The sequence below is a fragment of the Paramormyrops kingsleyae genome, chromosome 14, assembly GCF_048594095.1.
Source record: "Paramormyrops kingsleyae isolate MSU_618 chromosome 14, PKINGS_0.4, whole genome shotgun sequence".
Classification (NCBI taxonomy): Eukaryota; Metazoa; Chordata; class Actinopteri; order Osteoglossiformes; family Mormyridae; genus Paramormyrops; species Paramormyrops kingsleyae.
In genome coordinates, this window is record NC_132810.1 from 9421090 (window position 1) to 9437413 (window position 16324).

A 16324-nucleotide genomic window follows, 5' to 3' on the forward strand; every position below is an offset into this window, starting at 1 on the left:
CCTGTTGTCGTTTAAATCGTTTTTCATCCAGGAAGTACTATTTCCATTCTCCATACTCTGGTTACTGCCATTTTGGTACCATTATATGCATATAACAGCTAAATATTCAGCCAGGATTAGCGGGTGTTAATTGTGTTCAATATGTCAAAGGGCCAGTCACTTCACTATAAGTGTGCCATCTACATAATAAAACATTGAACTATCTGTTAGTGTGATGTGTGTGATTGTTATAACCGATTTGGTTTTCTGGCTGGGGGGGCAGGAGGTTAGAAATAGAACATGGGCCATATCGCTGTACACTGGCGCAGTCGCAGAACGACAAACAGTGCTTTTGGGGGGGGGGACACACACCATGTCTGATTCCTGTGCTGCAAGTTCCCCTGGGCATTGGTGTGCCCTGCTTTCAGACTAAGTGTAATTTAAGTCCTCCGTTGATGCAAAAACATGCGTGGAGGCTCCACTCAAACCCAATCGCTCACACTGACAAGCGACCCCCCCCCCCCCCCCACCCCCCTGGTGCAGCTAGGAAATCTTCAGCACGCTTCCGTGAGGAAAATCATAATCTCCCGCCTCACACCCATATTAACCGCGGACGTGCGGAGAAGTGAGCGGCAGGCCAGTGGCTGGGCGCACAGCACGTCGCCATAACGACTGCGCCAAGCGCACTATGCGCTGCACTGACTCTGCGCCGCACTGACTCGTCGAATCCGCAGCGGAAAAGGGGGGAGGAATCGTCTATATTCTATCCTTCCTGGTCATCCCCAAGGCAGAGAGAGCAGAACTTTAATTGTCCCATTTCTATTGAGGATTTCAGTTTAGAAGACTATTAAAATTAATTGGTTATATACCATTTTAGCTACTTAAAATAAATTAAGCATTTTCTTTTATGTTCTCGCACTAATTTAAAAAGGAACAAAAATAATTATCTTAAATTGTCCCTTAGAAGTGTATAGAGTAGGGAATACTCAGTCCCAGAAATCTGTGCTTTCCGAAATGACAGAAACTGCCTTTTTCCCGTTATTAATTCCGCACATTCCTGTTCTTCAGCTGCTTTCCTGTCAGACAGGTTGCAGCGCCCCCCCCCCCCCGCCCCAGGATAACGGATGGCTGTTCATCTCCGGATTTCTGTTGGACATTGGGGACCGTGTGTGTGTGTGTGTGTGTGTGTTTTCAGGGGAGCAGGGTTCTCTTCCAGGCTAAAAAGGTGCAAATTTAGAAGCGAATGCACACAAATGGCATATACCTTCACATCCAGGCTATTTAATAAATCTGTACATTTTGTTTCTTTTTTTTTCGCCAGACTCCAGAGTAGAATGGAGCATTTCCAACCACAGCAAGACAAGCAGGACAAGTACTTGCATGAAATGCATCGAACAGCTAAGGCAGAGTATCCTGCCCACCAACTAAGATGAGGCCTAATAGCTATACAGCACATATTCAATACACAGAAAATAATCATCTCAGTCTTCACCAAAGGGGGGGGGGGGGCTTGAAGTGACCCAGTGGCTGACATACATTGAAGAGAGAGTCATTATTACATTGAGAGTGAAACAGGAGACATACAACTGTATTCAGACAGAGACAGTGGACAGTTAAAGCAAATGCAGTTAGCACAAGTGTACCATAGGCGTTCTGTAGTGACCTCTGTGAAGCAGCCAACAGAAATCAACAGTCAATCATCCAGGGCAGAATTGGCCCCACACAGCATCTACCAGGTCAGCCTGGGGGATGGGAAGCTCTTTCCTTACACTTTGTGGGTGTGCCCCCCCGTGTCCAAGTTTCGGTTAAGGAGACAGGACTCACTGTGAACCGCTTGGAGACATCGGGCGAGTGCAGGGGCAGGAGGGTTTAAGAGGCAGGCTGGGAGGCAATTGGCCGATTTGGCTGTCAGTCATCCCAAGGTGGAAGAGCCGGGGCAGCAAGGAAGGACTGGGTTCATGGATTTGACAGGACTTTCAGTGTAGGCGGAGTCAGCGTTACTGTGCTCCAAGTCCTGACAGATCCCCAGTGGTTTTGGAATTATTAATCAAAAGGCTTTTCTTAATCGCGGCCCAAAAAAATCCAAAGATCCCAAAACATGAATGTGATACGGACTGTAGGTGCCCACAGTTTGACTGTGCTTACATCATACTTCTAGGGGTGTGTAATTGGCATGAAGGACTGCCGCTATAGGTCAACCACGGGGGGGCGGGGGCGGGGCATAAGGTGGGCTCTCCCCTGAGAGGGACACTGCTTTATCCAGCTAAAATTAAACATGCATTGCATTACAAGGACACAATGCTGATTTTTCTGTGTTCCTGTGGCATATGTTGAAGGGTTGGGGTGGGGGGGTGCTGACCTGGGAGGGATCACATTTTACAGCCTCTCTGTCACCCTCCACTGGTCATCTGACCAATATACTAACATCTGGGGGGGGGGCGGGGTTGCTATCTTCACCACCCGCTTGGTGCAGCACTCATAAAAAAGTCACAGTATTTGGGGGGCATTTTTTTAGTTTTCTGTGTTTTTTAGTTTCTGCAGACCACAATAAAATTTGACATACATAGGTAAATGAATACTTAGTGAAGTCTTTTTACATTGCGGGGGCAAAAAAAAAAAACAACAACGACAAAAAAAGCATACGGTACATCGTAAATATTTATACGGGGGGGAAAAAAAATCACTTCTTAATTCTACAATTAAAACATTCTACACATCATTTTTACAATAAAATTAAACAAAATGACCCGAGTGACATTAACGCCATCTGATTGGTTAAATGGAAACTATAGAGCGAGGTCTGTGGCCGGAAGACAACACCTGTTGAGACGGGAGTCTGTTAGGGGTGGGGGGGTTGGGGGTGTGGCACCTTCAGCAGGCGACCAATGAGGTTGGAGAGAGAGCGGGAACCGAGCGTCCCCAGCCAATAGGATTTTGAGCCCAGCCCCCGCTGTCCTTCTCGCAATGTCAGGGATGCCTTTGATCACAGTATCACATTGCCGCGGCGGCACGATTTATAACATCCCATTAATCACGGCGGCGGCATTTTCACTCGCCGCCGGCAGCTTGATCTCACACGCGGGCCAGCAGGCGGGCCGGCCCGACCACTTGTCCCCTCAGTCACGGGTTCTGACAGCTTGGGCGCTGGGTGCGGCTCCGTCTGCCTGACCATCGCTCCTCTGTAAGGTTGGCGGCTGCTGAATTGAGCAAAAAAATCCCCAAGAGCACCGATCGCAGCCTCGCGCTGACAGCTGGGGCTCTACTGCCATCCAGGGGGGGCCACTCACTGCGGGATTCCGGGTCAGCAATGACCTCTCTGTCCGGGATGGGATGTCAGAATCAGGGTGGCCTTCAAGCCTATGGCCAAAGCATGCACAGAAGTGTGCCCTTCAGCAGCACGGGGTTGGGGGGGGGGGGGGTGCCAGGCACCGTGTGCCCCTGTGGGCAGGACGTGGGCTGCCAGTGTCCTCATGCCACTTTAAATAGCATATTTGACACATGGACCCATTGATTGTTCCAACACAGAACCTGCTGGGCCTGTGCTATGCTGCGTAAAGCCACCTTCCTCTCTTTCCATCCCTCTCGCTCTCTCTCCATTCCTCCCCCTCTCCCTCACTCTCTCCATCCCAACTGAGTCTCAGACAGCATAAACTGCCAACCATATTAGTGGAATCATATTATTACTAATTATTATTAGAAACGCTGCCCAGCGTGGTGAGAGCGGGGGCGGTTTCACACTGCACAGTGACTGAGAGAAGAGGAAGAGGAAGAGGAAGCTCTGACACAGTGAGCCACAGCCCTCACCTGGCATCCGAATCCCACCTTCCCCCCGCCTCCCGCTACCCGTCTAAAATCCAGTAAACCCAGTCCGACCCCCAGGCGCTCCCTTACAAAGAGGTATATGTGGGCAGGGCCGCCTTGGGATGTGGCTGGCCGCCTTTGCCAAATCCGCAAGAAAAGAACAGCATCCGGCAGATCTGGACGGTGCACGGTAAACAGCTACGCTCCCGCCAAACACTGGCACGAGAGCGCCCTCCAGCGTACGAATCGGAACAGAAAAAAAAATCCAAGCAGCTTATTGGTTAAAGGAAGCGGAGACCTTCCTCCTGAGAATGCAGTTAGATATATATGTATATATATATATATATATGGGGGAGGGGGTGTTCTTTGTATTTGACCACAGACCATCAACAAAACAACAAAAAAAACTCACTGTACATAGTATTTGTTATATATCTTAAATTAATCTGCAATATTTATATTTATACTTTACCCCAGTTTGCTTTCACTTTTAATTTTTTTTATTTTTTTTTTAAGCTTTTTAAAAACGTCTTGGATGCCGGAAAGAGCAGTCTGTAGCCGGAGCGGGTCAGTAGGGGGCGCTCCCGCGTGCCTCTCCGCCCCGGCAGCCCCTCCGGCTCCCCGCCGTGCTCCCCGTCACACCTTGGCCTCCAGCATCTCCAGGAAGAGTTTGTGCATGGGCACCTTGCCCTGCACCTTGATGCTGTAGAAGTGCTGCACGGCCTTGGTGGCCGTCTGCCGCAGCAGGGGCAGCGTCATGAGCAGCTTGCCCGCCCGCCGCGGGTCCTCCGCGTGCTGCCCCGCCTCGTAGTCCTGCAGGGCCTCGTGCAGGGAGTCCTGCAGCTTCTGCACTGCCTCCACGTCTTCTATGTGCATGGAGTCTGCCGCAGAGAGACAGAGACGGGGGAAGGGGGGATATGTGAGGCACAGGTGTATGTCATGGGGTGGGGGGGGGGGGGGGCTGCAGCTGTGGAGATGGATTGGTGACCAGCAGGTTCTGCTTATTGGTTTATATCTTTGTATATTCTACAATATGCTATCATAGGGCCCAAAATCTCTAGTCACGCCCCTGGCTGTCATATATTGTTTTTAAAACGTGAAAAAATAAACATTCGTAATTCTGTCACTGTGGATAAGAGTGTTGGGCTTAAAATAATCAAATAGTGAAACATAATAAAGCATAATATGATGAGAGAAGATATAGTTACAGAATCACACAGAAAAAAAATAATTTCATTCCATGAAAAGCAGCTAATTGCTGCTAGAGACGAACACAGAGATCGTCAGTCGCAGTCTGGCTCAGATGCCCATCCGCAACACAGCAAACCAACAGAGCACCTTTAAAGGCGTTAAATATCTACTCCGTGATACAAAATCAAAGTGCATGTTCACTGTGCCAAATCCCCCAGACCCTCCATGGTTCCGAGAAAAATCCCATAGGTGTGTCAATGCAAACATCCCACCGAACTTAAATTCTTTTTATGTATGTGAAGCCTAGCCAGCTGGCTCTGGGTTTTGTACAGCATGGGCTGGTGCTGACTGGAGATCACTGTAATCTGGCAGATGGACAGGGAACACATGGAATTAAGGGGAACATGCCTATGGCCAGTCCTCTGGGAGAAGGAACAGCCACTGAACGTGGACAACTGGAATCTGGGAACTGGAATCCACTGCATTCCCAAACGTGAGGCGCAAAGCCTGTATGCTTATCCCACTGGTAAAATTCACAATGACCATAATTAACTGAACGCGGCACTGATTCTTAAAATCAAGAATCTAAGAGCTGGGTAATTTACCAGCTGTACCTGGCTACTATCCCGCCTCAGCATGGCATGGGATCGTAAAACGGAAAACCGATTTAATCCGGATTTCCCGTGAATTTAGACGAGTGTGGCCATTGCATCCCTGTTCCGCTGTCTAAACAACGGGGAACACGGGACTGTGCTTAACACCTCAGACTTTTCCAAAGGGCTGTAAATGAAATTAGCATCACAGGAAATTAATAAAAATGTAAAAAATTAAAAGATATACAAGGAGATTAATTGGGGGGAGGGGGGTTAACGGAATAGCGAAACCGACGAGTCTCTACGGCATTTCTACATTCATCCACATGTTCGGGTCTCATCTGGACACAAGGTGGAGGAGGGGGTGTGTGGAGGGATGGGGGTGGTGGTCTGGGAGCGAGGAGGGAGGGGTATGAAAAAAATAACTTTGAAGAAACAATTTCCTTGCAATCCATCAGAGGGGCCACGTCAATGCCATTGATAAACTGCTAATTACAAAATCAATGGCTATGAATTTTCACAGCTGTCAGGCAGAGGGGGCTCCCGGAGGAGCGATCGCGTCAGGCCCTTGTTCAAGCGTCCGGAGACCCCCCCCCCGCCCCCCCCGCAAACACACCGGGGACCTGTCACGCCAAAGTAAAGCAAAACGCCAGACTCAGCATTTTCATTTTTCAGGCAAACACAAAGGGCTCGGTGAGGCATTGATCAGGTGGGGGGGGTAGCTGGGGGGGTGGAGGGGGCTGTCAATACGGACGCATCACCTCCGCGGCGGAACAAACGAGGGCCGTCACTCCCCGCCGCTCATTCCATTCGACTTAACACATTTTATTGACAGGCCCCTGCGCTCCTAATGAAATGCTACATTTATCTCCAGTGGCTGAGTGCCCCACGGCTGCCATCGTGGAGGTGGGGGGGGGGGGGGGGGGGGGGCACAGGGATACCACGACATGGCCGGCGTTCAATTAAACTGCCCCCCTCCCCCGCCTTTTGTCCGGCCCTCCTGTTTACGTCGCGTTTATTGACCCGCAGGTGATCCGACTCTGTGCGTTTCTAGCACGTTGTTCTGCTAATTCCTTCGTCTATCTGTTTCTTTCCTGCCCCATCACATGACCTGTGTTCCGGACGCCGTGTCGGCAAAAGCTTCCATCGGATGACGATGCAACAAGCAGTGACATGAATGTAAATAATGCGTTAAAATGGGGAGCCCCCCCCATCCCCCCCTCTGCCATCAGTATCCCAAACGAAGACTCTTCCTTATTAGTTTGTTCAACAAAGCATGGAGACGCATACTGAACAAAACGAGCAATTTAACAGCTGACGAAACTATTAAACAACTTGATAATAAATACCAGGAAAATATAGTTGGGCTTCGCTCGTTTCAGAATCAATTAAGACATGTCACAGTGCTTACATATTGTCCTCTCACGCTCTCATAACTTCCCATTAGAAAGTTACCTTTACGCTTATCGAGACGATGCCTTTCTGATAGCTTTGTGCGAGCTTAACAAGTGAAATTACCGCAAGATTCGTTTTAATGAATTCGCACACTGGATTCAGATTGCAGGTGTCATGTAATTTTGCCTTTACATCAAACTGTATTAAACTGCATTTGTACTTACACCAAAGTGCAAAAAGGACAGCACTTTTGTAGTAAAAAGAAATGAGTCAGCAAAAAATAGTTTCTGAAACATAATTTTTGGGTAAATTTTTGGGTAATTTGGACATACACACAACAAATAATAAGTTGTTAGAGCTAGATGATAAAATTTCAGGTTCAGATAAAGTTTTAAAGTATTTACTTGTTATGTTTGTTATAAACCAGCCACAACCTTTGGCTTTAATTAGGATTTTTTTAAACTGTGAGTTTTCTCACGTGTTACGTCCCTTTAATAAAAAAGCGGCAGGTAGGTGAGGAGCCCTTACCCGAGTTGGCGAGGGCGATGGCCTTCAGAGTGACGAACTCCTCCTTCTCCACCTTGAGCTTCTTGTACCTGCGCACCAGCTGCAGGATGGAGACGTAGAGGTCCAGCAGGCCAGTGAGCCGCGAATGCTCCTCGTCCATCACGTAGTCCTCTGCGTAGACCAGCTCATCCTCGTAGGGCAGCGAGCGGAACACGATGCTCAGGATGAGGATCTCCATCCATGCGCTCTGCAGTAGGCTCATTTGGTCTGCCAGCGACAGGTTGGAGAAGCCTGTGTGGGGTCAGGGAGGGCGGGTATTGTCAAATCTTGTACAGATCTTCCTTAACACCTTTGTTTTGTAGGGGCTGTTGTGCATATAAACACACAGACAAACAGATTATAGCAGAACACAGAAATTAAATGTTACATAGCTTGGCTAGGACATATCCGGATCTGCATGAAGTCTTTTCTGTGCGCAAGTCTATGTAGGTGAACACTTGTAGGGATCTGTTAACAGCGGAGTTCATTCTGAAGCCTTAACACCTCTGAGGTAATCACTCAGACTGTGCCTTCCTCAGGAAGGTGGTGTGTGCGTGTGTGTGTGTAAGCATCTGTGCTTGTTTGAGGCTGGTAGGGGGGTAAGTGGGGATGACAGCTAGGGCCCCCCCTGCTGGGAGAGGGGTCAACTGCACCCTAATCCCCAGCGGTGGCGGATACTGACAAACAGTGCTGACGAAGCACAGCTGCTAAACGCGCGAGAGGCTGTCCGGCGTGGATCATGCCGCTACCGCCATCGAACGCCAGGGTGGGTCGGGACCTGCCCAAGACGCCCAGTTAAGGTCAGGCGACGGACGGGGTGTGGAGGAAGACAAAGGAAAAGAGGAAGACAAAGGAAATCTGCGGAGAGGAAGAACCGATAGCCATCTTATGCCATTTCCCTCCCCCTTGTAGAGCCGTCAATAAACTCTTAAAAGCCCCTGTCCCTCGATTCACCCCCCCCCCCACCCCCCCAATGAGTGAAGCCAGTTCGCCAGCAGTTTCAACTTTTTTTGCCAGCATATTAGTTGCCCTCACAGCGCCTGCTGATTGAAATTATTGCTTTTACAAGTTCACTGTCGCAATGCTATCAGCTCCCATATAATTAAAAGAAGCCTGCTTATTGTATTGACCAGGCTAGGGACCACATCCCCCCCACCCTTTTTTTAAATTCATATTATCTCATTGCCGGAGAGTTGGTGGGTGATGTTTATCTACAGGGCCCTTAACTCTTTGGAGTGCTCCCGAATACCCTGGGGACAGGGTGGGGGTGGGGGGGCTAAAAAGAGGAAGGGGGGGGTTAGAAAAGTGTCCAATTTCTCTTATCAGGCTGGTGAGCACAGCTGGATGAAAAAGTGCTGGGGGGACATTAATTAACAGATTGTAATCAGCCCTCAGGATGTGAAGGGAAATCGATAGTCACAAGAATGGGGGTCTCTGACCGGACGGGCTGGGAAGTCTGTGACACACCAGGCCACCCTGACCTCACAGGAGCGGGGCCCTGACCGGAAGGACCAAGATGTCTGTGACGTGCTGGGCCACCCTGACCTCACAGGACTGGGGCCTTGACCGGAAGGACCAAGACATCTGTGACACGCTGGGCCATCCCGACCTCACAATAGTGGGACCCGGACCGGACGGACCAAGACGTCTGTGACATGCCGGGCGACCCCGACCTCACAGAAGCGGGGGCCTGACTGGAAAGACCAAAACGTTTCTGACACGCCGGGCCTTCCCAACCTCACAGGAGCGGCACCCTGACCGGACGGACCAAGACGTTTCTGACACGCCGGGCCTCCCCAACCTCACAGGAGCAGGACGTTGACTGGACGGGCCGGGACATCTGTGACACGTCGGGCCACCCCAACCTCACAGGAGCGGGACGTTGACCAGACAGACTGAAATATCTGACACACACCGGGCCTTCCCGACCTCACAGGAGCGAGGCCCTGTCCGGACAGACTGAAATGTCTGTGACACGCCGGGCCACCCTGACCTCATAGGAGTGGGTCCCTGACTGGATGGACAGAGACGTCTGTGACATGCACCCTGACCTGACTTCTGTAACCCTCCAATTTCCATGTCAATGCCCGTTCATAAAAAAAAAACCAGTATCCTGAATTTAAAATGAATTATAACAACTTCAGCTAATTTAAGCCCTAATTTGGAAGTAAACATGTAAAAAAACATTTTAAGCATAAAAAGTATAGTTATGTAATCTTTTCATATTTGGGCTAAAAACACCCAGAAATGGCAGAGTTTATTGGGAGGTGCTGGGAGCGCAGGGGAGCCCAGCCGTGTGGGCATGCAGCGCTCAGCAGGGTGGTCACATGGTCTGGATGCGGGACAACCTCCTCACTGTGGTACAGCCTATAAAAACCGGGTCCATCCACGGCAAGCAGGTGGCGCAGAGCCACGCCCCAAACACCAGCCACTCCTTAGTACTGCTCTTGCATTAAATGAAAACAGCCTACAATTACGTTTGACAATAAAAGCTCCGTGCATCGAGACCACAGACGCAATTTGTTGCGGGTCCCGGCATGGCTCCCCCACCTCTTCTCTAGGAGCCTAAATTATCGCCTCAAATGGGATCTTATGTCCTTCCCTGCCTTTTTCCAGTCAATTTAATCGAGTAATGAAGTGACTTCCTGGCCGCCCAGGTCAGCCAGTGCTCAGGCCAAGGCATGGGAGGGGGGGCACTTAAGTTCTACCCAAGCGACTGATTTCCCACCTAATGAAATATCAATATTTACATCTTCATTTCCAACCTGCAGCTCCTGTCCACTTTCAGCTGGCATGACGTGGTATCCAGCTCGCAGGGGATGTCTGTACCACTGACAGGAGCACTCCGGCCTAACGGGGTAGCTGACGGGGGGGGGGCATATGTCCCTCTGTGGAGGCTCTTTCTTTCTTGAAAGGAACAAAAGATGACCAAGGGGTGGACCAGTACAGTCTCGGGCCAGGCGAGAACCCCAGCACACTCTCTGTCCAGATGAGAACCTCAGCACGGTCTCTGGCCAGACGACAACCCCAGCACAGTCTCTGGCCAGACGACAAACCCAGCACGGTCTCTGGCCGGATGAGAACCCCAACACAGTCTCAGGCCAGACGAGAACCCCAGCACGGTCTCTGGCCAGACAACAAACCCAGCACGGTCTCTGGCCGGACGAGAACCCCAGCACGGTCTCTGGCCGGACGAGAACCCCGGGCCGGACGAGAACCCCAGCACGGTCTCTGGCCGGACGAGAACCCCAGCACGGTCTTGGGCCAGATGAGAACCCCAGCACGGTTTCTGGCCAGATGAGAACCCCGGCATGGTCTCTGGACAGTCCTCAACTGTAATCAGTCTATCTGCTTCTATTTATGCTAATAAAGTCCAGCGCACCTCTCATAGTGTAGCTATTGGTAATGTAAGTAACACCCCGGTTACCAAAACAAGCCCCTTAGCAATGGGTACTAGCTACTGGTCACCGCTACAGCTTTAATCGGCTTAATCGCCACGACAGACACAGGAAGCAGACATCGGTTAACGTCTTTTCACATTCGTTGTGCTGCCCTGTCATGTTTCGCTTTTTTCCGCTCATTTTCCTTCAAGCTCAAACAACTCCCTGCCTCATTTTGGTCTGCATCCCCTTACTTGACCTCCCTGCTTGACTCTGCAGCCCCCCCCCCACACCCCCATTAAATTTGCTTGCACCACAGCCATGCTAATTTCCCTGTCTGTTATGCAAATGCCCCAGTGGCTCCCTTCCCCCCTGACACCCTGCCCCCCAGCCCAGAAGCTCCTTGGCTGCAGGTGTAGAAGGAGGTGCGGGATGAAGATGTGAGGCGCCAAGTCTTGACGGGTGTACAAACCAGGAGGGGTAAACGGAAACCCAGACACAATCAGGGCCACACTGTCTCCTCAGTGAGGGCGCACTCCCAGCCTGTCCTGCAGAAAAGTCATTCATTTTGCATCAAGCAGCTGGGGGGGCGAGATGGGGGGGGGAGGGGCTTCCCGGCAATCTCTCCTGCTCACTTGATAAATCTCAAACTGTCACCTTTATCTCCAAACAGATCAGTCCCAGGCCATGCCGTCAAGTGGAACTCCTCTTCCCGTCTCCCGTCCCCCACTAATCATGCCAGCACCCCCCTCCCTGATTCTGTGCCGTTGTCATGGTTGCGCATCGGCTCCCCCTTCCTCAGCAGTAATGGGAATGTCGAAAAACGAACCCCCTCCCCCCCAAACCCAACAACCTCTGGAACCGAAGCATGAGCTTAAAGATGTCCCTGGGGCCGGGGGGGGGGGGGGTCCGCTCAGCTGGACCCGGTCCTGAGCCAAACAGCCCAGTGCCCCCCCAGACGAAGGCGTCACATTTCTATGGAGTGGAGTTCACGTTCTATTCATTTATTATTGTTTCCACCTCCCTGACGGCCATTAGTGGCAGCCATAAAAAGGAGATGTAATTATGAGGCTCTGTGCCCCCCCCCCCTCCAGATGCAGCCCCATCGTATTTCATTCTCAATCAGACTGGGAGGGCTGGGGGGGGATGTGACTCCTGTAGGACAGATGCTGATCTGTCATGGCTCCCAGTCAGACAGCATCCCTGCCCCAAAGTGTCAGCCCCCAGCCCTTGGCCTGGACCCTCGAGATGTCCGGGTGGGACGGCCCCCTCCACCCCGGCACACCTGCAAAACCTCCCTCTTCCAGCTATTAGCCCTCCTCATCCTCATGAAGGAGCTTCTCTGAGAAGCACCATATGATGAAATGGTCTGTTTACGTGTGTGTGTGTGTGATACAGCCAGGGATGCTGGGCTAGGCTGCCTGAGCATGTCTGTGTGTGTGTGTGTGGATTATGTTTATATTACATTGTGGGGACCAAATGTTCCCCACGGTGTATTAAAAACCTATTATTTTGACGTTGTGAGGACAATTTTCAGATCACCACAAAGATCTATGAAGGCAATCAAAAAACAAATAATGGCAAAAGTCTCGTATTTTGTTTGGTTACTTATGGTTAAGGTTAGAGCTGGGTAGGGGTTAAGGTCATCATGCTGAGATTAGAGTTTTCCCAATAAAAATGAATGGAGAGTCCCCACAATTAAAGATATAATTACAAACCTGTGTGTGTGTGTGTGTGTGTGTGTGCAACCTCAACTAACTAACCATGATTCTTCCTGCACTCACACGACACCCAATCAATACCATCGTGGTAGTAAAGTACAGAACACAAATCAGCTGATTTGACCCGAAACAGCTGGAATATTGAATATTTCACTTTCCTTAAAGCTAAATTATGCCATTTTCACTTAGATCATTTTCAAATGCACAACAAAAGTCTTTCCGTGTCCTGGAACGTCTCGAAGGGTCTGGTCCGGCTGCGGCTTTGAGAAACCAAAGGCAGGCCAGCATAACCTGTTCCTGGCCCGTGACGTGTGGCTACATTCAGAGGGCCCCCATTAATAGCCCATATCTGCATCCATAAAACCACGGCAGGGCCATTATTCCGCCGGTGGACCCCGTGCGCGAATGGACCATTTAGCCAATGGCCTATGAACGGCAGGAGCCCCCGTGACATTAAACAGCGCAATCCCCCTCATCTCAATCTGCACCCCCTGACCCCCTGACCCCAATCCCTCAGCAGTAAGTACTCCCGCGAGCTCAATATCCCCGATTTGCTGCTAAACGTCTACTAATTCCACAGATCCGGGGCAATAATTTCTATTACCAATGCAGTAAAACTGAAATTACTATTGCAATCACAGTACAGTAATGATTCCTTATGTTTAGGTGCAAAATAAGTTCAATATCACAAAGAAAATTACAGAAATAATAATAATAATAATAATAATAATGATGATGATAATAATAATAATAATATAATATGTGGTGATACAGGCAGTTTTATAGATATATTTGGTGATAGGTGCAGGTGGATAGATTAATAAACCCCTCACACGGAAAACCTGACCGGGTCGCTGCTTTAGTAACAACATAATCGACCCAGCAGCGCCCCCCTCAGGCGGACTGACAAATCATTTCAAGGAACTCTGATGCACCCCAAAGCATAAACTGAATATCTGAATCAGTCATTATTACTGCTGCTGCATCTTTGTAAGGGCAACCCCAAAGCCAGGAGGGTGGGGGGCCAGATTCCTGTACGGTGGCAAAACCCATACCCCCAACCTAAAAGCGAGACAATCTACAGAAATGCCCATACCCCCCCCCACACACACACACGGACCCCATCTCTGTCTCCTTGGTGGCATCCTCCCCCCCCCCTGATTACTCAATCTATCTTTATAAGTCCGCGTCAGCCGCTAAATTGAATATACTAAAAGCTATGTGTTGCTCTCTATATTTAATGAAGTGCACTGATGAGGAGCTGATTTACTGGCCCGCCGCATTCACACTCTATTACATAAAGATTACGCGGCTCAGCCGGGATCGGCTCGCCAACGCACTAAGTAGATTTCGTCCTTTAATAGGGGGGAGAGAACGGGGCAACGAGCTCATCTGCTGGTGGTCCACACCAGGAGGGGCTGAATATACACGTAGGAGTCACGAGGGGGTGCTGGTGAGGGCAGGGCAAAGGTTTCTGTTATGCTTTTCCAGCAACGTGCTTTCAGGGAGGAGACACACCTGGAGAGACGTCAAGGGCATCATGGGAGACAGACACCATCGGACAAGGCTAACGCAACATGTTAGCGCGGAAATAAGCAGCCAATTAATTACTCGTTAAGAGCACTTAAGTGTCAGCGGGCTACCTGGGGCCAGCCAGTCTCCGCACTGCGCCTCACCGGGGGGGGGGGGGGGGGGTGTCTGGCTAATAAAATTTCTGGGAGGGTCACACGTTTGCGAGAGACAGGACGCCATGCCGATGGCACTCATCCCCCCCCGCCCCCCCCCCCAGTGCGCCTCACACTGCCGTCTACAGATGATTCTGATGGATCGCCCTCCCCCCCCCCCCCACTCCTCGACACACTAAAAGCGAGAAGCAATTACAGATAAAAAGAATCTGTGTCACAAAAAGACGCTTTCAAAAGCCCCGTTTTCAGAGCGGCGATCCGGCTTCCTGAATCTGCACTGAGCTGGTGATGTGAATTTATGGCGGAGCCCCATCAAAGCAAGTGGTCCAGCTTAAACTAATCACAGGTATTTTCATAACACAGGCACACTGGGTGACGTGCTGCAGATCTTTCCACACCTTTAAACTGTGTTTCATCAAGTATGGAAAACATGGAATTACCAAACTGTCCACCGCATCCTGATGACCACCATCCATCCGCCTGCACTGGGTCACTGCGTGTGTGTGTGTGGGGGGGGGGGTTATAGAAACTGTGTCAGGGATCATAAGTGCCAATAATCATGACACATCTATTGTAGCGCTGGGCTTGGCTCTGTGCTAATCGATTTCAAACCTCTGCCTCATAATGAAGTGTTAATCTTTTTAATTCCTCTGCCCAAGGCCTAAAAATCTATCAGAATGCAATCAGCTGGTTGGGAGGGGGGGGGTTGGGGGCGCTGTACAGGAAAGCCCTGAGGTGGGTGCATCGTCACATGTCCCAAAAGGCTTGCCCCCCCCAGGTGAAAACCCTCCCCCTCTACAAACCAGACAGTGTTTAACTGGTCTTCTTCCCTGGTTTTGTGGTACGTAGCAGGTAGTTATGCAGGTTACTGCATAACTACGGTCTGACTAATTAATAACAGCTTTAGTTATTTATTGGTCAGCAGTCAAATTGACAAGAAATGATTCAAGGACACAGCGTTTTTCAATACATCACTGATGTATTATTAATTGGTAAGACATACATGTGTATTGTACTGCTGTACTTTTATGATCTCAGAAGGGTTGAGGGCCGTTATTGACCTTAAACCAGTGGTTCTCAACCTTTTTTGCACCGCGACCCAGTTTTTACCAGGTCAGCTCAGTGGAAACCCTATATCAAGTACAGGTTTAAATTAATGCGATCATCAAGTTTGTAGTGCACTCTGCAATTTACGCCAATCAACACCTATTGCACAAATCTGACTGGATGTGCCTGTGAATTAAAAATTTTTGCAACTGTGGTATGGCTTCTTGGATTGGTTGAGTGTTCACTAGTTTTGCGCTAATTCAGACCTTCATGTAGGAGCTGCAGAGGTGATTATCTGAGCAAACCTCAGACAGTTTTAAGATCTACGAGTGCATCTTAGAAAAAGCTTTTAAGTCCCCTGCTGGCATCACAAGCACAGTGCTGATCTCTCTGGTGTTCAGGATGACGGGGTTCATTTAAGAGGCAAAAAACCCAAACTATTTTAGCTATTTGTGGGCTAGTCCTTTCAAACCATCAACACACGCAAACCAGCCCTTTAAAATGATGGAATTCATTCTCTTTGCCCGTAAAACCATATATTATCGGTCTGGGTTGAGCTGCGCTCTAAGCCCTCAGGTAAATAACCGTGTTTGGCCCGACTGTTTGTATTTACCTGTGTCTCCTGAGCCTGGGCTCTGATGAGTGTGTTTGCACAAGCTGGCAGGAGGCCTGTAATCTGCTCAAGCCTAATCACCTCCCTGCAGAACCCGTCCTGACATTCATCCCCGATAAGCTGAAGAGGGGAAGGACCTTTAGGGTTTGGACGACAAGTGTTCGGATTGAAGCGGCATTCGGGGCACGGCATGGCATGGTCGACGTCCAGAGGAAGCGCCGGGAAGAATTAGCCCAAGCTGCCGTCTCACATCATTGCAAAGCACTTATCTGCAAAGACACTGGCGGAGTATATTGGAATTCTGAAGTTTAGTGGGCAGACTGGAACTTTAAAGCTTTCTTCTTCCCACACGCCGGCCCCTTTCCGTGCTACT

General features: G+C 49.9%; 1 protein-coding gene across 5 annotated transcripts in view; it reads right to left on the minus strand.

Moving 5' to 3' along the window:
- Nucleotides 1–1240: 1240 nt before the first annotated feature.
- The window catches only part of esrrb (estrogen-related receptor beta), a 54374-nt gene continuing 39290 nt past the window's right edge, over nucleotides 1241–16324 (minus strand). For all 5 annotated transcript variants that reach the window (XM_072699258.1, XM_072699255.1, XM_072699254.1 and 2 more), the window contains 2 exons: nucleotides 7488–7757; nucleotides 1241–4661 (listed from right to left, as the gene is read on the minus strand). In XM_072699258.1, coding sequence (XP_072555359.1) covers nucleotides 4417–4661; nucleotides 7488–7757 — 515 coding nt within the window. In that variant the 3' untranslated portion in view covers nucleotides 1241–4416. The remainder of the gene's footprint in view (nucleotides 4662–7487; nucleotides 7758–16324) is intronic.